The sequence below is a fragment of the Gastrolobium bilobum genome, unplaced genomic scaffold (assembly GCF_033153095.1).
Source record: "Gastrolobium bilobum isolate Gb01-03AN ecotype WA unplaced genomic scaffold, APGP_CSIRO_Gbil_v1 utg8016, whole genome shotgun sequence".
Lineage (NCBI taxonomy): Eukaryota > Viridiplantae > Streptophyta > Magnoliopsida > Fabales > Fabaceae > Gastrolobium > Gastrolobium bilobum.
Window position 1 is genome coordinate 80,755 of NW_026895100.1, and position 21,359 is coordinate 102,113.

At 32.5% G+C, this 21,359-nt stretch overlaps 3 protein-coding genes across 4 annotated transcripts; all 3 read right to left on the reverse strand.

Annotated features, from left to right (window-relative positions):
- Positions 1–2,544: 2,544 nt before the first annotated feature.
- Positions 2,545–5,266, reverse strand: LOC133303648 (uncharacterized). Its single transcript, XM_061503625.1, has 7 exons — positions 5,134–5,266; positions 4,952–5,048; positions 4,728–4,866; positions 4,248–4,330; positions 3,974–4,108; positions 3,786–3,890; positions 2,545–2,823 (listed from the first exon to the last, which is right to left on the reverse strand). Exons 1-7 carry the CDS (start codon positions 5,181–5,183, stop codon positions 2,692–2,694), a joined length of 741 nt encoding a protein of 246 aa, XP_061359609.1. The 5' UTR covers positions 5,184–5,266; the 3' UTR covers positions 2,545–2,691.
- A 4,258-nt stretch (positions 5,267–9,524) lies between these two features.
- LOC133303081 (uncharacterized protein At4g04775-like) lies at positions 9,525–10,105 on the reverse strand. Its single transcript, XM_061502972.1, has 2 exons — positions 9,935–10,105; positions 9,525–9,866 (listed from the first exon to the last, which is right to left on the reverse strand). Exons 1-2 carry the CDS (start codon positions 10,103–10,105, stop codon positions 9,525–9,527), a joined length of 513 nt encoding a protein of 170 aa, XP_061358956.1.
- Positions 10,106–13,803: 3,698 nt separating this feature from the next.
- On the reverse strand, positions 13,804–19,247 carry LOC133303245 (protein TIC 62, chloroplastic). Of its 2 annotated transcripts, none has more exons than XM_061503209.1 (15): positions 18,894–19,247; positions 18,624–18,741; positions 18,473–18,545; positions 18,335–18,386; positions 18,061–18,237; positions 17,674–17,755; positions 17,465–17,537; positions 17,283–17,393; positions 16,641–16,793; positions 16,284–16,417; positions 15,532–15,717; positions 15,288–15,458; positions 14,865–15,062; positions 14,107–14,189; positions 13,804–13,963 (listed from the first exon to the last, which is right to left on the reverse strand). In XM_061503209.1, the coding sequence occupies exons 1-14, from the start codon at positions 19,150–19,152 to the stop codon at positions 14,135–14,137; spliced, it is 1,842 nt and encodes a 613-aa protein (XP_061359193.1). In that variant the 5' UTR covers positions 19,153–19,247; the 3' UTR covers positions 13,804–13,963; positions 14,107–14,134. The 2 variants fall into 2 exon arrangements, with proteins under 2 accessions (XP_061359193.1, XP_061359134.1); XM_061503150.1 differs by having other exon boundaries at positions 13,804–14,008.
- Positions 19,248–21,359: the final 2,112 nt, after the last annotated feature.

Genomic DNA, 21,359 nt, shown 5'->3' on the forward strand with positions numbered 1-21,359 from the left:
TTCAGATTCTATTCACTTTATGGATTCAAGTTGTAATACCTCCTGCAAGCATTTTTCCTTTTTGGAAAGACTTTTGTAGTTTCTTGCTGATGGAGCATGTATCTTTTAACATGCATCAGTTTTTAATTTAATTGTTCTGGGCTAGGCCCTCCATTTTACCAAAAAAAATAAAAAATTAGATGATCGCTATCAATTATTTTATTATGATGAATCAATGAATTTAATTTCTGCCTTACACATTTATCGCGATTTTTTTATTTGAATTATGTGTTAAGGCTCTTTTTACATTTACATATCAGAAAATTTTTTGAATGAATGTGTTATGCTCTTTTCACAATTACATAAATAGGAAAAGAATCGAATCAATAGAAAAAGTCGTGAATGCCAACGACATCTTAGTCAACGTTGTGCTTGTGCACCATAATAATGTTATGCCCTTCTTCAGATTTCGCATAATGATTAGTCATTTTTTCATATTGAAGACGTCATTCTACTAATGTGAAGGCGTTACATGAAATAATATTCTTTTATTTTTAATGATTCTTTTAAAAATAGAATTGTTTTTTAGCCGGATTGCAACTCTATGGAGTGGGAAGGACATATATTCTATTGGGTATTTAAATTTTGGGCCAATATATCTCATTTCAATTGTGAAAAATTACTCAAACTTTAGGTCTTTCTAATTTATATAATAAACTTAGAAAATGGTAAGAACAATGATTATTTTTAGTTAAATGTGGAAAAAATATCTATTCTTAAGTGATAACAAAAGTTTAAAAGACTTGTTCATATTGTAACTGGATATGCTCTGTCCAACACTCAAAATATAAAAAAATATAAAAAAAATAAAAACTTACAAAATGTGAATTTATACTCTTTACATATCAACTTAGAGTTCATTTGGATAAACTTTTGAAAAAAAGACTTTTTATGCATTATGTTTTTTTAAATAATTTTTTTTAAAAGGTAAATTTTTTTTATGTTTAGATGTATAATCTGAAAATTGTTTTTACATAAAAAAGTTATTTGGATTTTAAAATAATAAAAAAACACTTTTTATATACAAAATCTACATGCATACAGATACAACGCTGTATTCACTTTCTTGTTTGTTGTGTGGCTTGGTTTCTGTGTTTATTTTCTTATTTATGTGATTGTGGCTTGAAAAAAAGAAGGACCAAACACCAAGCATAAGATTGTACCTTTTACCAAGAAAAAAGAAGAATAAAAAATAGCAATTGTAGGATGAGAAGAGATGAAAGAAAAACGATACCTTGAAGAAAAAAAAAGTAGGAATGAAAATAAAAAAATAAGGAGATATTTGATTGTAAAGTGATAGGTTGTTGTAGCTAACACAAAAAAAACGAAATGATCGTAGGATAGAAAAAGATAACAGACTGATAGAATAAGGTTAAATTTGTATTTTAAAAATTTGTTATCTTTTAATTTCTGTTCTTTCCAAAAGCAACTAACTATTGGCTAAAAAAAAGTAAAAGATTTCTCCGGTCAATGGAGATAAGTTGTCTCCGGTGAGCCCAAGACAACGTCATTTTGTGACAAAAATCAAAGTATTTTTATAATTTTAAAATATTGCAGGGCTATATTAGTCTTTATCATTATAACTTTTTAATTTTATAACCCTAAAAAGACGATGTTATTTTGAGTTAACTGGAGATAACTTTATCTCCAATGACCTGGAGAAATACTTCCAAAAAAAAATACCATTTTAACTTTTATTTTAATTTCTTTTTTAAAAAGTTGTTACCCAAATATCTAAAATTTCTCAAAATGACTTTTAAAAAAAAAAAACTTTTTTAGAATGATGTTTGGTCTACATGAGCACCAAGAACATTACCTTACATTTGTTTGTGGTGGCAGAATAAGAATGTGGGTATGCAGAAAATGAGGATTGAAGGCCATGTTTTAGAAAGAGGAGCTTTTTCTTAAAGAAGAGGATTGAAGATCAATAAAGAATGATCTGATTCTTTTAACCGTTTTTTGTGTTCAAAGATAAATTACACATAACCCATAATACGATGGGATTTTTCTGCATTTTATCCTAGAACGTTTAGTTATGTATTTTCATACCAATATAAATCATAATATCAAGTAATGTATTTTGATGTACTCCAACAATGATAGATAACGTATAACCATAGCAGTGAAATCATAAAACTAAGAAAACAAAATTGACACTAATAAGCATACTCTGCTCCATTGGCATTCCTAAGTCACGTTTGTTTAACAAACACTTTTTAATTAGAAAAATATATTCGAAAAATTTTATTTATTATTGATTCAATTATTAATTAAAAAAAAATAACGTGAGAAAGTGACATTACAAATTTATAATTTATTTAGCACTAGACTTGAATATCGTAAACAGTTCATCTAGAACCCCAAAATTAATATCTTCAAATAGCATTTATCTGTCATCTCTCTTATGGGTGACAGTATATATTTTTCCTTCTTGTTAGTGACATGAAGTATATATAAACAGTAGCCCAAGCATAGCAACTTTAGACGGTTTCTTTTAATTTTCAACAAAATAAAATTACTATTTTGGTACAACATCTGTGTGCCTAAATCCATTAGTTAAGATAATTGCATTCCTCCTTCAAGCTAAGGGAATAAAAATAGCAGCAAGTAAAATAAATTAAAACTGATAACAAAAAATCTTTACAATACAGTCTAATAGTTCAACTCATCAACGTTGATTCGGAAAGCAAAATCTTCACTTTCTAACTCTTCATGGAGTAAATTAATAGGCGGTGCTTCAAACCTCTTAACAGGTGGTATATCCTCATGTGATGACCTCTGTCCCTGAAAAATGTTCATTCATCATAGTCAAAACAAAAATACAGAACAGTAAAACCACATGTATATGAATCATAATCCGTATCTTACGCATAATCCTACTCTAAACCAAAACAGAAAACAGAACTAAACAACGTCAGCAATAGCTTAGGTGGTAACCTGGCTCCCCATCAAAGGTGGGAGAACCAAGACTAAATATATATATATATATATATATATATGGGAAAAACATTTCTCCGGCAACTTGAGATAAGTTTATCTCCGGCCACCCCAAAACTATGTCGTTTTGTTTATTTATTTTCTTATATTAATTAATTCACCTTTGAATAGTTATGATTCTTTTTTTTTTCTCTCTTCCTTTATTACCATTGATCCATCTTTGTACGGTTATGATTTAGTAGTCGGAGATAAAGTTATCTCCGGCAGCTTGAGAAATGATAAGTCTTATATTTATATATATATATATATATATATATATATATATATATTGTCATGAGTAGAAAGTGTCATTTTCTTCATCACTGCAAAAAGTTGTTCTCAAATACTTTTTTATAATATTAAAAAAAGAGTATATGTCTATTTTGATCTTCCAAAGATATATGCGACATCACATTGGTCCTTTATTTATAAATTCAACAGCTTTGTCCTCTGGAAGATATGCAGAACATCAAATAGGTCCTTCAATGTGACATTTTTGCTATTAAATTAGTCTTAAAATGACATCAAATTGATCATTAAGTACAAAACTAACGATATTAATAATCATTAAAGAGCCAATTTGATAATGTGATGTCAACAATATATTTGAAAGACCAAAATGATTGTTCACTCTAAGAACCAATGGTATGTGGAAATTTCGGTAGAACTTATATATTCAAGTGTTGGTAACTATAACTTGATATAGCAAGAAACAGACATTTGTTTTTATCATCACAAGAAAAATAAAAAGTGAGGTTATATGGACTAACCTTCTTCAAAACAAAGACAAAGTAGTGAAAGGTTTCACCAAAAGTAGTCCACTCAACAGACCAGCTGAAATCTGGTGCATTAAATATAGGACGCCTGAAATGTGGCTGGCATGAATTTCAAGTAGATTAGAATCACAGCAGTACTAATTAAAAGAGACAAACCTAACAGTTCATTTCATTCTTTAAACCTGGCCAAAAGTTATCGAGATAAATGTGCCATCTGCTTTCAAAACCCTGTGAACACCTTTCAACATGGCCACGACCTTGGATATAGTTTCAGGCCTCGGATTCCATGGGTCACCACTGTCCACGAACAATACATCCTTCAAAATCAAAGGTAGCATATTCACATTCAAGTATTCAACCCTTAAAAAAATTGATAATCTAGTAATCATAAGTATTAGCATACAATATCATGACAAAATTCCATTATATGTCAAAACGAAAAATCATTTAATTTACCATAGTTCCTTTCTCAATAACCAAATCAAAACACTCATCCTCAAAAGGCAGCTCTAGCATATCAGCTTGCAGCACTTTTATGTCTAATCACAGAAACGAAAACAAGGAAAAATAATAAATCACATAACAAAATGAGCAAAACAGGATTACATGACAAAATTAATATTAATAGTCAAGAAAAAAAAATCATATACATTACAAATCATCAATTCATGTCTACCAACCACTCCAAGTTATAAATATATTTAGGGGACGGTTATACTTACCATCATTTTAGACTTATCACTCTTACTACCTGTTTTGTTACTATTGGATCAATTTGAAATCAATGACAGTTATTTTTTTCTCTTTTTCAACAATTAATTTCAAATTGATATAACAATAACTAAACAGGTAATTAGAATGATAAGCCTAAAATGGTGGTAAGTATAACCTCCTCGTACTAATGTCCAGTCCATGCAATCAATCAGTAAAGCTAACCTTTGAAACCCCGGGAAAGTAACCGTTTTTGCATGTTGTCTACTGCAACAGGTGAAATATCAATGCAAGTTATGTTTGTTGTTCCATCCTTATGTAGCTCTTCACACATTTGTGAGTTTCCACATCCAAGCTCCAGTACCTGCAATTACATGCTAATGTTAGCCATATAACAGTAATTAATATAAATCATAATCACACCATAAATAATAGCATACAAGTCTTACAGAAGAATGGGTTGTGAGATGGGGTTGAATGAGGTGACGAAAATGGGAATAATCCTTGAACCACTCATATTTTTCCTCCTTTGAAAACCTCTCATCCCTAACACGAAGGAGAATTAAAATTTTGAGAAATTCAGAAAAAAAAAATGCAAAGTTCCAAGCTTTGGTTAGTGATTAGTGATTACCAGTAAGATGGATTAAGGTACGCTAAAGCTGTTGAAGGGGTATCATCCATGATTCACACTCCACAATCTTCCCTCTTCTAATTTCGATTCACTTCAAACTCCAAATTGAAACCCTAGCACCAATTGATAAACCCCTCGTCAACTTATAAATTTAAATATTATTTTTATATTTGTTATTTTAACATTTTAAAGTCATTTAAATTTAAATTTCATATATTATTTATCATTTTTTTATTGAATTTTTGTACTATAAAAACTTATAATTAAATTTTTATAGTTTCTTTTAAAAAAAAATCAAGTCCTTATTGTTTGAGTATCATTAAAAAATTTAATGGTAGGCTAATTTTAATAGCATTATTGACAATTCTTCAAAATCATGTGAATCTTAAAATTTTGTAATCATAAAAAATAACTATTTGAACCAAATCATATATTTTGTATCACTTTAAACTTAATGATGATTTATTTAACAAAAAAGTAGTGAGAATAAATAAAAGAGTAAATACATTTTTGGTCCTCAACAAATTTCACGATGCCCACTTTAGTCCCTAACAAATAAAAAGGCCCATCGTGGTCCCTAAGAAATTCAAAATGGAACCATTTTAGTCCTTTTAGGGACTAATACGTGTCTTTTTTGAATTTGTGAGGGACCACGATTTCAACTAAATGGATCCATTTTGAATTTGTTAGAGACTACGATGAGCCTTTTCATTTGTTAGGGACTAAAGCGGGTATCGTGAAATTTGCTGAGGACTAAAAAGGGTATTTACTCTAAATAAAAAAAGAGTAAATACCCTTTTTCGTCCCTGAAAATTTTCACGAGGCACAATTTAGTCCCTAGGTAAAAAAAAAAGTCACATTTCAGTGTTTAATTTTTGAAAAAAGGGACACGTTTGTCCTTCTGTTACTGGGAATGTGATGACCCACTTGACAGAGGCCAACTGGAACGTTAAATGGCTGAGTCACTAACGTCACAACCACGTGGAGGAGAAAGGAACGACGTCGTCTTACATTGGAAGGCTGTATCAGGTGTGTGTAGAAGGGGACAATGATGCTCTCTGGCAAGTATACCGATCGCACAAGTAATATAGATAGTAAGTAAAGTATCGTCTCCACAGGGATTGAGTCGAATATCAATTAATTGTTCCTTTTAAGAATGGAAGAGTTCAAAGGTTGTTTGTGACAAATAATGTCGATTTGTGTGAAAGTGAGAATTGAAAATAAAGACTTGTTTTTGTAATTTTTGCTTATGAGAAATGGACAATAAAAATTAGAATTGGTTTGTGAAGATATGAGAAAAGCATTGTAGCTAGAGCGCACTCACCTTATGATCCCCACTTCTTACTTTGGATTGATTTACAATATTCATTTATAAAATTACTCGGATAAATTATTATCTAAAATAATTAGTTAAATCCCAATCCCTTGGCAATTTAACCATTTAATCTCAATTGGAATCCTAATCCCTTAGCAACCCCTCATGAAAATTAAGCGATGAACCCAATAATTTAGGCATCCGCAATTCAATACACATCTATTCCTAACATGCATACGAACTGTTATCCTACCCCATTTCAAGATGAAAACCTCAATATTCCTATCTAGGGTTCTAACCCTTAGACTATTATCAACTATTAGAGTGATCAATTCTAATAAAGAAAATATAAAATACGAACAGGGTAGAGATAAAGATAATTATATAAACGAGCAATTATAAATCAATCCGCGTAACAAGGGTTCACATAGGATTTGTGACCCTAACTACAATAAAAAGTAACTAGCCAAACATAATCATGGCTAAAAATCCAATATTCAATGAAAGCATAAAATTAAAGAGAAGATGAAGAAGAAGATCTGTGGAAGAGTCCTCCTGAGCTCTGCCGTCGGCCTCCTTCTGAATGTAATGTCCTCCCTAGGGTTCTGTCAAGAGGATATATTTATAAACCTCTTTTCCTTCTTCCAAAAATACCCTCGGACAACACGGTACTTCTTTCCCGTAAACCGATGCCAGTTGGCGCCGGTGTGGCACACGTTTGCGCCATGCCTCTGTCTCAATTAAAAAGTCGGAACCCATTCTACGTAAAATGGCGCTGCATTGCTTGGAATTGGCGCCATTCTCCTTGTTTCTTGGCGCAAGTTGGCATGAGATTGGGCTTGGGTTGGCGCCACTTAGCATCATGATGCTACCTTGCGCCATGCTTTGCCCAACGCTGTACAGTTCGTAACCTGGCGCTGGTTTGCGTCAGAGTGGCGCCAGTCCACGCCATGTTGCTGGAAATTATACTGTGATACACCCATGTAGAGTCGTGTCAACAAGCTTTTTATAATTTTCACTTCTTTTTCTTGTAAAAACACAACCAATAGGTGAGAAATATTATTAACATAGAAGAATCAATATAATAAGTAAATATATATTTAAATTGCTATTTTATTACTCAATTCTTATAATTTCCAGCTTGGAAAATCACACTCGCCAGAGGCACATCAGACGACGTCGTCTGATGAAGATAGACTTCTTGAACCTTTGTTGTTGACTCAGTTAACACAGTCAGACAACAAGTAACTTGTCTATACCCTCCATTTCCTCCGCCATTTCCTCAGCTCGTGAGCTTCGTTTTCGGTGAAGGTTGGTGACCTACGGTGCTTTGTTGATGTACGTGTCTTCTGCAGTTGCAAGCTTTTGGAAGTAGTGTGGTTTAGGGTGAAGATCCTTAAAACGATTGTGACTGTGGTGACATTCGTGCAAGGTACGTGAGAGAAACCCTTTCTTTATTATCTGTGGTCCCTCTATCCTTTTTGGTCATTGTGTTTTTGCTTAATGTGGTCCCCCATGTGCGGTTTAGGGCAAGAGATGGTTAGGGTTTTTTTTATGTGGTCCCCTTTGGTAGAATATTTTTGGAACTTGTTGCATGTGGTCCCCCTGTTTTTATTTTAAGTTGCTATGTGTAGTGATTACAAAAAAAAACCCCAATTTTTTAGCAATGCAGCCATTTAAAATAACCGTGACTGTTACAATATTATAGTAATATTGATGATAATTGATTGGTTGTATGATACTGTAAAATAATATTAAGGTAGTGTAAAAAATGATTATGTTCTGTTTTCTATGCAGATTGATGAATATATAGTGATAAGATATCATCATGGGGGTGTGTTGGTTAGGAATGATGAAGGGAAGCTGAATTATGTGAATGGCAGAGTGGATGATTTACCTGAAATGGATTCAGACTATGTAAACCTTCGTGACCTTGAAGCTATGTTCAAGGGGTATGGTTACCACAAATGTAGGCAGATGTGGTGGTTGAAGCCTGGTGAGAGTGATTTAGAGGTTGGGTTGCATCTACTTGAAAAGGATTCAGATGTTTTGCAAATGGTCAAGGCTACCTTAAGTAATGGGAACAAAATAGACATATATTTTGATGGTTGCATTGCAGTTCCTGAGATTTTGGCTGGGCCTGCAGAAGGGTCTCCTCCTGAAAGTGCTAATGAGGAGGGGGTCTTAGGTGATTTAGTTGGATGTTCGTGTGAGTTTAATTCTTTTTCTGGTTTTTCTGCTGATGAAAGCGAAGAGGGAGAGGGCAATGGACTGTCATCTTATTCATACGACAGTGTAAAAGATGAGCCTTACAAGCCTCCGCCACCGGGTGTTGATGACGAAACAGAGGATGAATTTGATGAATTGGATGAAGAGGAGGAGCCAATAATTGCTTTGAAAAAAAAGGTGAAAGGAAAGAAGGAAAAAAAGGCAGTTAACAAGAGTGACATGGAAGAAAACTTGGAAGAGGATGAGGAGAATATGTCATTTGAAGATCAGGGCTATGGTTACAATTCTGAAGAATTGAAGACTCCTCCTTCAAGTGGGGGGATGAAGAGGTTGAGAGGGAAGTGTTTCCCAAGTTTAATGAGGAGCAGGCCTTTGGGGTTTAGTTTTCATCATTACGTACCAATGTCCACCTCTCAAATTCCCATTTGCAACATACCATTTGACTGGATATTTCACTACATCCAACTGTCATTTATCTGTAATGTCCATGTACCACCACATAACATCAGTCCACCCTCACTGTGCAGATAAAAATGGTTATGCCCCATCATGACAGTAGAATCATAACAGGAATGAACTTCATATGATGTATGGGAATGGGCTGTATTACTCCATAACTTTGTTCAATTGCTATTGACATATACTGTATTATATCATGAAGTCAGCAGTATACACAAAAACACATTTTATAGCACAAAAAACATAACTACATTGCCATATAATCATAGCATCTTGTGAACTTTAATCATCAAAAAACAGAACTGCATTGTCATTACATTTCATTGAAGAAAAAACACATTCCGTACACTACATTTCATTGTTACAACAATTGCAATCAAAAAACAAATCATTGAAACCCTACACAAGCAGCAACTAAGACCTCAGCTGCCCTACCAACATGCCTAATTTCCTTGTCCATCCTATCTAACTCCTCCACCATCTTCAGGTATAGGTCATTCAGCTTTCTTTCCTGCACCTTGATACTCAATTCTTGCCCACTAATCTTCACACCTTGGTCATTCAACTTAGCTTGCAATTGCTTACTCATCATCATGTCCACATACTTCAGCTTGAAATCCATTTCAGCAACATCCAACTCCACCTTGTTGATTCTTCCATCCTCAAGCTCCAGCCTTTCATTGCATACGTCATCTACCCATCTAAAAAAATTACAAAAGGGCTTCTTATCCTGCCAAAATTGCAAACCACAGTAAGCAAATATTCCAAGTTATCAAAACTCAATTTACAAATGTATACCTTGAAATTAGGGCACCCAAAGAATGCCCTATTTGGGTTTCTCTCTATTTTGGAGGTATAGACGATTGTTTGCCTCTCACATTTGCACCTTCGACCGCCAGTCCGTGAGGTTGTTCTACACCCAAAAGACGTACTCCCACTTGATCCCCCCAAGCCAGATGACATACTCATCTTCTTCTACGCACCAGAAAATAGCCAGTAGACACCTTCTACTTGACACTCTTTTCAATCTTCATCGTGGGGAGCTTTTGGGTTTTTTTTTTCATGGTTTAGGCTGATTTAGGGTTCCTAATTTGACAGGAACTATATTGGGTCACTAACCCTTTCATGCAAGGGTCACCTGTCCAAACATCCAGCTAGACACAAGGCATCTATCTGAACGACATCGTATTATGTCCACGTGGCTGTGACGTTAGTGACTCAGCCACTTAACGTTCCAGCTGGCCTCCATCAAGTAGGCTGTCACATTCCCAGTAATAGAAGGACAAACATGTCCTTTTTTTTTCAAAAATTAGACACTGAAATGTGACCTTTTTTACCTAGGGACTAAATTGTGCCTCGTGAAAATTTCCAGGAACGAAAAATGATATTTACTCATAAAAAAAAACATGTAGTTATATCAATTTAAAAAAAAAACAATTATCAACTTTTTTATTATTTACAATATATTAATTATATTTTATATCATTCGTTTATGAGAAAGGTATTAATTGATATATAAAAAATTTAAATTAATTTAAATTTGAAATTTAAAGACAAAAAAAAGTTAAGAATCACAAGTATCATTCTTTAAAAAAATTATAAATTAAAAGCTTAAGTTATTTTCAAAATATTATACTCTAATCTAATATATAAGAGTAGAACACCTGTTATTTGAAAAAAAAAAAAACAAATTATAATGTAAAAAATCGTAAATAATTTAAAAATATAAACAATCATTATTTGAAAAAATTAATATAAATATATTAAAAAATATATTTTAAAGTATAAATAAATAAAATTTAAAAAAACAATATTTTGTTTACCAAAAAAAAAAAAACAACATTTCAATAAAAAATAAAAAATGTAAAAAAAATATGGTACTTAACCTTAATGAAGACATCTATTTAAAAAAAAAAACACACAATAAAAGATTATTGCACTATAAAAGATAAATATTTTTATTTTATTTTATACGAATGAATAGCTTAAAGTCGGACATAAAATTTTATACTTAAACAATGACGTATTTTATTTTATTTTTTAGTACATAACAATAACGAGTTCTTTGACTATGACATTATAGGAAAATCATTAAGCTCAAAATATTTTACTTTACCTATAACATTCCGTAAACATAGCTAAGGCCACCTAGTGTAGTTTAACTATAAGTCTATAACTATATAACATAATTATTATTACTTGTTTTAAATAAAGTCTTAACACCGAAATTTTTTTTGGGACACAACACAAAATAATAATAATAGAATTTGATGATTTTATCATCAAATGTTATAAAATTATTGAATAAGAATTCCTTAAATGACAATAATATCTTCTTATGCACATTTAACACTTCAAAGTTTACCCCCCACTAGGGATGATAATAATCCAGAAGTTTTGGCTCGGCTCGGGAAGGTCTGAGCTTACATGCCTAAAATTAACTATTAGAACCAGGCTTGGACTTGTATAAAAGTTCGTTTAATAAAAAGACCTCAGGCTCTAATTCAAAAGCTCGGCCTTAGAGCCTCCCAGACTGACTTAATATATTTATTTTTATTTTATATTTTTTATACTACTTGTAATAGCCTTTTCTCTCTCCTCAATCCATTTCACCCCATTTTATTGGTTAAATAGACTTTTTTAATGATTTTATTCTATATTATGATGTTTAGATATACATTGAGTTTATAAATATTTTTGGAATTAATTACTAATGTTGTTGATTGTATATTCTATTTGGATAAATTTTTGTTGTCTTATTTTTTTAAGCAGGCTAACAGGCGGCTAAATAAGACTTTTATTTTTTGTAAATCAGTCAGGCCAAAGGCCGATAATTGTATTCATAACAGGTAACATGCTTGGTCAGGCTGACAAGTTTAAACACAGGCTTAGCCTTTTAAAACCAAAGCTCGGCTCGGCTTGATCCGTTAACATCCCTACCCGGCCACCCCCTGCACACCCAAAAAAAAAGGAAAAAGAAGAAAGAAAGAAGGTGAAACACATAAATTTGTCGTTGGATTCTTTCATCTCATGATTCAATTTTTTAATATTATTAAATACACATTTATGAATAGGAAGTGCTTAATATTATAATTTTGGATAACATTTATACAACATAAATAACTCTCATGATCATTATTTATTTATGTTTTTTTTTCTCTCTTTTATTCAATTTCAATGACGCACATTCATGTGAAACAAACTTTTCTATAAATTGTTTTAAGAGAAAGGTTATATTTATAAATTTTTTGTTTACAAACTACATTATGTCTGATCGGTAATACACTCTTGAGTGAAGTTACCGGTCAGACATAGTGTAATTTGTAAAAATTTGTAAAAAAAATTTGTAAACGGATCATTTCTCTTTTTTCAATATACAAACCAGCCTAAATGATAGGCTAATATATTTCTCAAGACAACAAATACTTTCATCTTGCAATCCAAAATAAACAATTAATACTTTATAATTAGATTGCTTTAACATATAATATCATTTTAATAATATGATGTACTTTCAAAATTTAAAATACACTTTAAAAAAAAATTAACTATAAGAGACACATGGAATGCTCAAAAGGAAAAAACATTATTTCCAGATTTGTAGGAAAATATAAAACTTGTGTTCATTTTAATAATTTTTCTATATTGAAATCCAAATGTACATAATATCAAATCTGATGCTAAAAACATTTTTATCTTGGGCTTATCATTTCTCAAGCTATTTGAGATAATTTTATCTTCGGCTATTAAATCATAACAGTACAAAGATAGATCAATAATGATAAAGGAAGAGAGAGAAAAAGAAAATCATAACTATTCAAAAATCTTATCTCAAGTTACCGGAGAAATATTTTTTTCCTTTTATCTTTATCAAAAGTCTTACTTCTAGTGACATAAATTAAGAAAAACATATTTTTATCCACTTAGAAAATAAAACAACCTTCCTTCTAAAACAAAAAACAAAAAAACAATAATAGTCTATTTGATTATGTTCTGATTTTTTTGTTCTTAAACCTGTTTTGTAAAATAGTTACGGTTTCTATATTTTTTATTTTTGAAAGTTAAAAACCATAACAGAAAACAAAAACAACTCATGTTCTCTAAATTTGTAACTAAAAACAAAAAAACAGTTATAGTTTTCAAAATACTTTTTACAAAACAAGTCTTACCATACGATTTTTTTAGTTTTTTTTTTTAAAAAAACTAAAAAATTATTTTTAAAAACAACGATCAAAGAGAGCCAAATTCAAATCCAAATTATAAGGCCACATAAAGCGAGTGGCGTTAACGTACAAAAAATGGGGGCGGCAGGAAAGTACACAATCATTTGGAATGGACCTGGTAACATGTTTCCGTAAATAAAATTGGGGATTAATATTTTTCATTTAACAGTAAATAAAATTATTTTTTATAATTTTAAAATAATATCGTTTTGAAATTTAAAAAAAAAAATCAGTGCATTTTAATAAAATTTATGATATAAAGAGAAAAGTAAAATATTCCAAATACTCTGTATTTCTTCTCCTAAACCCCAAAATAATATTGCTTTAAGGTTGTTGGTTATAATTTTACCTGTTGTTATAGGATAAATACTTTTTCCATAAAATTGAATATGAATAAAAAAAAAATGAAGAAATTGACCATGAAAAGTAATACCTTTTCCTTATTTATATTGGAACATGGGAAAAGTAAATTACAAAACGGAGCAACTCGTTGAGTCCCACCAAAAGGTTATCAAGAAACAAATGACATTGCTAAAAAATTTCAATACGCAGAAATGCTTCCCATCTTCATATTTGAGTGACTGACTATCCTCCACATGAGTCCCTGCATTAACTCTTCAATAGGATTATCCTATTTGCTCCAACAGCTCTATTACAATTATAAGTTCAATAACTTCAGCAGCTAAAATAAGGCTCAAACTATAGTATAAAATCAAGGGTATACATATAATAATTTGCATTTCTAACCTTGTCTGATTCCATATGCAGGCAGTTGCTAAGATTTTCTGAAGGAAGGCGTTGGTGATGCAGGAGGCTTCAAATCCTCATACCTGCATGTTCATTTGCATCAGATCAGAATGTAAACAATGCCCCCCCCAAAAGCACAAACTAGCAATATTTTAAAGATTCAGCACAACTACATTAGCATAATGATAATAAACCAGAGATCTCCAATTTTATGGGGGGAAAAAGAAGAAGAACAACATAGAGATCTTGCCTAGCAAACATAAAAATGGGATGTGTCAAAATCACAATAGTAAACTTGACATATATTCTTGATCCAAAATTTTAATGCATTGGGTTATATTTATATATCTTCTTATTTATAAGGTCCTAACTTGGGTTCATTCCTTCACTCATACTTGATTTTCTTTAAAAGAAATTCGTAATTATACAAGCCATGAATTCTTAGCTGCTATCTCCTTTCCCCCTGCAAGCCTTAGAGGTTAGGTTGCTCTTTTGTAAACAGAAGATCACGGATTTGAGTTTGAAAAATAGTCTCTTTATAGAAATAGAAGGGTAGGGCTCCGTACAATCGACCTTCACCACTACCCTCGCAAAGTCGGGAGCCTTGTGCACTGGGATTTGCTCTTTATCTCCCTTCCCCCTCCCTTCTCTCTTTTCTTTAGTTAAATTATTCAACATGCCTTATGCCTTGCATTAAGGAATGAAGTGTCATTGGAGAAGAAATAAGAAAAATTTTAATGAAGTTTGAAGCAGCTCACATTGTGTAAGGTGAAAGCGACCTTGACTTTGGTTCAGAGAGATGTTCTCCATCATTTGGTTTATCTGCTATTGAAAGTTGGGCTGGTCCATTGCTTGATACTGTTTCGATCTCAGCCACCCCATCCACAGAAGATACGGAGAGTGATATAGTTGGTGCATTAGGAGATGGTGAAGTGGGAGGCTTTAAGTTAGGATATCTGCAGGTATAGCATGGCCTTAGAAAACAAAAATTGACAAGAAAATCAAGCTGAGATTTTACAAGGCTTTCAAGAACTGAGACAGTGATAGAATTGACTAAAGTTGAACAACCAATACCAAATAACATAATATAAGGTCAGAAGCTAATGCATTGGCACAACGTAGAGATACCACAAATAAAACTACTACTAAGATGTTGATAACAAGAATGAAATTAGACTTACACATGGTAGGGAGAATTACAAGAACTTGAATCCTGAGAAGGATACTTTTCAGCAACATTGTCCCCTGTGGATGGTGGCGCAGATTCCACTTTTGTTGAGGCAGTAAGAGGTTTATCACTGGAGCTACTAGGTGTTGGGCTTGGGGAAGTGGGAGGCTTCAAATCCTCATAGCTGCCAAAGTAAAGAGCTTTTAGGTAAGAAATACTGTAATGTGTATTGACCACAAAATTAGTGTGTGGCTTACACTGCATAAGGAGAGAGAGTCTTCTGCCCTTTTGAGAAAGATGCCTGAGGAATGCCATCTACTCCTGGCACGCTACTTGGAGTATCTGTACCACTAGGATTTGGCACTATGTCACTGATCTTTATCTGTTTCACGCCACTAGGCTGAGCCGGAGAAGGAGATGATGGTGGCTTCAAATCATCATAACTGAAAAAATAAATATCAAATTATTTATTATGCCTCCACATTCCACCTTGAAAATTTACCTCTAATCAAATACAGGAAATGCAGAACCAAATTATTCAAGTTCCCATGGCACATTTGTAAACTAGCTCAATTAACCCCACTCATCAAACTACAGAAGAAGGTTACAAAACAAGCACCGAGCATATGAAATAAAACATATTTATGTCAATAAAATGTCAAACAGCAAAATCTAGAAGTCGATGAAGACAATAGAGCTAACAAGTAGAATATCACACTGCCTGGTCTTGTTTATTTCTGCTTCTGCCTAAATAGCTCCTCTCTCAGTAATGCAACATGCAAACACCAACAAAGGGGTGGTTCTGTGGTTGAATAATGTTTCTATAAAATCAATATAAATTGCACTAGGGCCTGCCACTTGTGTGGGGTGTTGTTAAAGGATAAAGAAGAAATTGGCTGTGTCCTAATCCTTATAACTTTCCGTAGCAAAGTTAATCAGAAAGAGTAACAGATTTCACAAAATAATATTTAGCATCTGTTATCTAGGCAATATTAGTAGTCTGGCTTACACAGTATAAGGAGAAAGTGTCTCTTTTGCCACTGGTTTAGCTTGTGCTTCTTCTTTCTGAGTGGCAATGCTAGGTTCTTCTGCCACAACATTAGCAGAGGGATCTGGATCATTGACAGCTGCAATATCTGGTTCCTGAACCATCCAAATAAACAATAAATTAACTACTAGCTCTTGTTAGCAATAGAAAGGTAGAATGGTTAATGAGCACCCTCAGTGGGAAGGTCAGTTTCTTCTCGCGCACTGATAAGCAGGAGGAATTCAACTGTATGTTTCAACCATCCCTCTTTTTCAAGACTAAAGCTGAAAATTTTTGATCAAGCATACCTTAAAATGTACCACATGAGGAAGGAAATACCTTGAATGAATAAATGTAAGGTCGTTGAGAAGGTATCTTTGCAAGAAGTTCCTCCATTGGAGTCAGCGGTGCAGTTGTTTCTGCAATTACCTCCACTATTTTACAATATGAAAGATCACGGTTCTTGGCCATAACTGCCATGAGTTCAGCAACCTGCAAATGAATCAGAATAAGTTATTTTTGCTATTTGCTAGCACTCACTCACCAAATCGAAAATCAACAAGCAGTCGCACAATTTTAGATTGAAAGAAGAGAGCGTAATTTATAGCAAAACAAGATATTTAGCATAAAAGATTAATCAAACCATACAAGTACATATATTCCTATTCATAAGAGGCAATAATTAGTTATAACATGTCTACATAACTATATTCAACATCCAAACACATTAACAGCATGGCAAGGCACGTTGATAAATTGTTCAGTATGTGTAGAGAAGAATCCAACAAGCATGGATTAAATGAAAATGGTGACATTGATCTCAGTCTACATGCATTTCTAATCATATGCTTTCCACTATACACAAATGCTTTCCAATATGTTTTGCAATGTATAAAAAGATGAAATTCACTTAACTCTTTTTTTTTTTTTTACTATCAGCACGGAGAGTTAACAACTTCTACAAGAATGAAAAAAAATTACCTGAAGGTTTGACACCTGACCCCCAAATAAAGTATCTTCCGTTGATAAGGTTACATTATGAGTTTCCTTGTAAGCATCAGTAGGCCGCTCCATACCTCCAGGTCTCACTATCTATAGAGTGACAAAATAATTAAACAATTAGGACCCTGCACCTGTGTGTAACTAATATTACAATGACTCACTGTATATGGAATTCCACTGGCTAGCAATGCTTCTTCTGCCTTCCTTTTCCAAATCAGGACCCCCCAAAACAAACTTTAGAAGCAGAATTAAGCAATCAGTTAAACTGCTTTATAAGGTCAATATGTGAATATAACTACTGCTTCACTATGAACTACAAATATGCAAATTGTTGGACAGAGCTAGTACAATAGAAAGCTTTCATACTCACTTGAGAATAGCTGCAGGAAAGCCAATTTTGTTTGTTCCCAATGAAGTAACCAATATGAAGTGATTCACTTTGGCAACAGTTGCTGCATGATAGAAAGAACAAACATTTTGTGTTTTGAAAATTTAGGACAATGTAAAATAGTGACTGCTCAAGACATAAATACAAACAAAATAAAAAACAATAAACATCAACTTCTTGGGCCTGGCTGAACCAGTATTTGTTATTTTTGAAAATCCAAGGAAAACATTAGAGTCTGTTTTAGTGTTTTAGGGCTTAACAAAGCTTGAGCAATAAAAAATGAGAACTTCAATTTTAGGACAAATAAAGACCAGGACATGCTGAAAACATAGAGCACTAAAGGATAACAATAATGAAAGCTCTTGTTACCAGCATCAATTAGGTTTTTGGTGGCCTGATAATCTATTCGAAAGGGTCCAGTGATGTCAAAAACCTCCTTCTCACTGGCACCAATGCTACATATCACTGTTGATGCATTCCCTAATGCTGATCCAATTTCATCTGGTTTCTCCAAATCACATTCCACAATTTCAAGCTTCTCTACAGCTGGGCTAAAAACCAAAAACATTCTGTTATACTATACAGCAGCATATTGTCATTGGAGGAACCGAGACATGATGATTTCAAAAATTTCTTGACTTACCTCTACTCCCTCCACCTGCACTTGTAGCATCAAGCTTCATTTGTTCAACACTCTGTGCATATTTACATCTTTAATGCATATCCATTTTACAGAAGATTTGAGTCATATTACTCTCACCAAAAAAATCAACTTCTCTACCTGAACTAGTGCACCAGCTCTTTGAGCATTCCGCACTCCAGCTCTGACTCTAAAACCAAGCTTTATAAGCTCCCTGGATGAAACTATCACTGCTCAGCATGTTACAAAAGTTATTATCTCAAAAAGTGAAAGTGTAAAGTAACAAATGTACCTCACTGTTCGTGAACCAACTCTACCAGTAGCACCCGCAACAAATACTAAGTTGTCATCCTTGGAATCTGTTTTCTCAGGAATCCCCTCAGAGGTACCCGAACTACATTTTGTTGAACCTTGTATATATATAAATTAACATTCATAGAGATCAATGCACGCCAAAGAAACATATTTTGGAGCATATTATTGTTATAATTATGACCCTTCAGCACTAAAAGAAGAAGAAGAAGAAAATGGGGTGGAAAGTGCAGGAGCATAGTTTTATCACCTGAAGCTTGAGGTCTGGTGCTACGGATTGTGTGAATTGTGGTACAAGGGTACCTCAGGAAATCAGAATATTTGTGAAGGTTAACATGAACAGAAGGTTTATGAGTAGGCACTCTACGTGATAGAGAGGAGGGAATGGTGGTTGGGATCAGTGACTGTAGGGAAAAAGCCTCCATAGGCATAGCTTGAATTGAAATGAATGATGGTATGGAATGGGAAAAGGAAATATGAAGTTGTGAATAGTTTTGACTTTTGATCATGTTATATTATCCATTAGTATCTTCTCTCATTGGTAGTAGCGTCATCCTCTCGTATGTGTGGATACGATGTTGGCCCCATCCTACTGGAGTCACTCTTGATCGTCTGAGGGGCCATTTTTGGTCGAAGATAAATTTTTTTAATATTAGAAAAATGTAATTGACATAGAAATGGTTGGGAACTGACTTTGAAAAGTGTAATTGACAGAGAAATGGTTAGAAAGTGAGTTTGGTAGGAAAATATAAAAAAAATTGTTTAGTTAGAAAAAAGGGAAAAGTTCACCAATGTCACTGTGGTTTACTTCAGAATCATCTATGTCCCTGTGGTTTTTTTCTTATCACATATGCCCCTGTGCTTTGTAAAAAATAAAAAACCACAGGGGCATGTGTGATAAAAAACATACCCTTTTGCAAACCACAGGGACATATGTGATAAGAAAAAAACCACAGGGGCATAGGTGATTCTGGAGTAAATCACAGGGGCATTGTTAACTTTTCCCTAGAAAAAATTTATTCAGCAAATTAGGTAAAATTTATTTTGTCAGAGGGTATAATGGTCTGATTTATTTTGTCATGATTTAGCCGGCTATCTATATAAAATCACCTCCAACATCTCTTTCTAAACAGTGCCAAAAAGTCTAGCATTCGAAGACCAAATTAAAAATGCTATGCAAATTGGTTGGCCGAAGAATCTGCCATTTCTCTGTCTACCAAACAAGTGCAATACGAATTGCCAACTTTATTTGCATAGAAAAATTTGAAAAAACCCTCAACAAACACCACCTTAAGTTTTATAAGGTGGTGAGCAATACTTTACTTTTTCTCAAGCGACAAATAGTTATAACTTAGGATGGTTACTTTGGTGTTGGTGTCTAATTAAAAAATTTGATATCAAATCATAATTATTGATTTATGTTAATTTTATGATTATAATTTATTAAGTCAAATTTATTAATTACAGTTATAATTATGGACGTAAATAGATTAGCATTAGTTTTTGGTCTAAATACATTAACTAAATTAATGTCCCAAATATTTTGGTTTTGGTTTCAACGTAAACAAAATTATAAATCTGACTTAGAACTATTAACCTATCACACCTTCAGTATCTATATGAAATATTTTGATTTTGATTTTACCTATTAATATAATGTAAGATAATTATAAGTCTTGTTTAGACATATTAACCTATTTAAGTCTATGAGACATTCGATACCTATTAAGAATTAGAAAAATAATACCATATAGATAATCATGTAGGCTTAAGCAAAGCCTTGTAAAAATAGGTCTAGTGTTGTTTTCCTAAAAGAACATTTTAAAATGTCTATATTTGTTTTGTTTTATTAAACAGAAAAATATTTCTACAGTTAATACAGATAAGTTATCTGCATTTATTCACAGCGACGTCGTTTTGGGATTGAAAGATTAAAAAATTATAATTATAAAGACTATAATAACCTTGAAATAAATTAAAATTACAAGAACACCATGATTTCCGTCTCAAAACGACGTCGTATTGAGCTTATTACAAATAACTTATCTGCAGTAAAAAAACGAATCTTTTATTAAATATATTACGTCATGTCGAACTATTGTTTATTCCATTTACCCCTAGTGATGAGCACATGTCACACACATGTAGTGGTGTAAATGACTTATTAAAAGCTTAAGGTCTGGCCTACGTTGTAAAATATAACAAGCTCATCCCTTAAAAAAATTAGTCTAAAAAATAGATTATATGTCTACTTTTATAAGGTTTATTGTATTATTTTTTAATTAAAATAGAATAAATTAGCTATTTAATTATTTTAATTAAAATAAAACATTATTATTATATTTATTTTTCTAATTCTTGACGAATATTGAATGCCTAATTTTAAATAGATTAACATATCTAAACCAAAGTTTTTAATCTTTATATATAGGTCATACCGGCTTATACCTAGTTAATAGGCAAGACCCTGTTTAAAATATGTTATATAGGTCTGGCTTATCAAGTTATCACGAAACATGCTACTTTTTTTTTTTATTGAAATCACATATTTATCCTTCAGGGGAGACTGAGTTTTCTCCTTGCTCGACTCGAAGAAAACAGACATAACATAGGAGGCTGCAAAAATGCAAAGGAAAATACCTAAAGACCCAAACCAGAGCAACCTTCGTGCTATGTATTAAGGAAAATGCTTTCAAATTTTTTTATCTAAAAATGA

Excerpts from the sequence above, each read along its gene's own strand:
- LOC133303245 (XM_061503209.1), bottom strand. The coding sequence starts at position 19,152 with ATGATCAAAAGTCAAAACTATTCACAACTTCATATTTCCTTTTCCCAT. Across the intron at positions 18,546-18,623 it reads GTTGGTTCACGAACAGTGAG|GGAGCTTATAAAGCTTGGTT; the intron begins GTACATTTGTTA and ends AGTTTCATCCAG. Across the intron at positions 14,190-14,864 it reads TCGCTTTCACCTTACACAAT|GTATGAGGATTTGAAGCCTC; the intron begins GTGAGCTGCTTC and ends ATGAACATGCAG.
- LOC133303648 (XM_061503625.1), bottom strand. The coding sequence starts at position 5,183 with ATGGATGATACCCCTTCAACAGCTTTAGCGTACCTTAATCCATCTTAC. Across the intron at positions 4,331-4,727 it reads ACTTTCCCGGGGTTTCAAAG|ACATAAAAGTGCTGCAAGCT; the intron begins GTTAGCTTTACT and ends TTCTGTGATTAG. Across the intron at positions 3,891-3,973 it reads TCTCGATAACTTTTGGCCAG|CCACATTTCAGGCGTCCTAT; the intron begins GTTTAAAGAATG and ends AATTCATGCCAG.
- LOC133303081 (XM_061502972.1), bottom strand. The coding sequence starts at position 10,105 with ATGAGTATGTCATCTGGCTTGGGGGGATCAAGTGGGAGTACGTCTTTT. Across the intron at positions 9,867-9,934 it reads TTGGGTGCCCTAATTTCAAG|GATAAGAAGCCCTTTTGTAA; the intron begins GTATACATTTGT and ends CAATTTTGGCAG.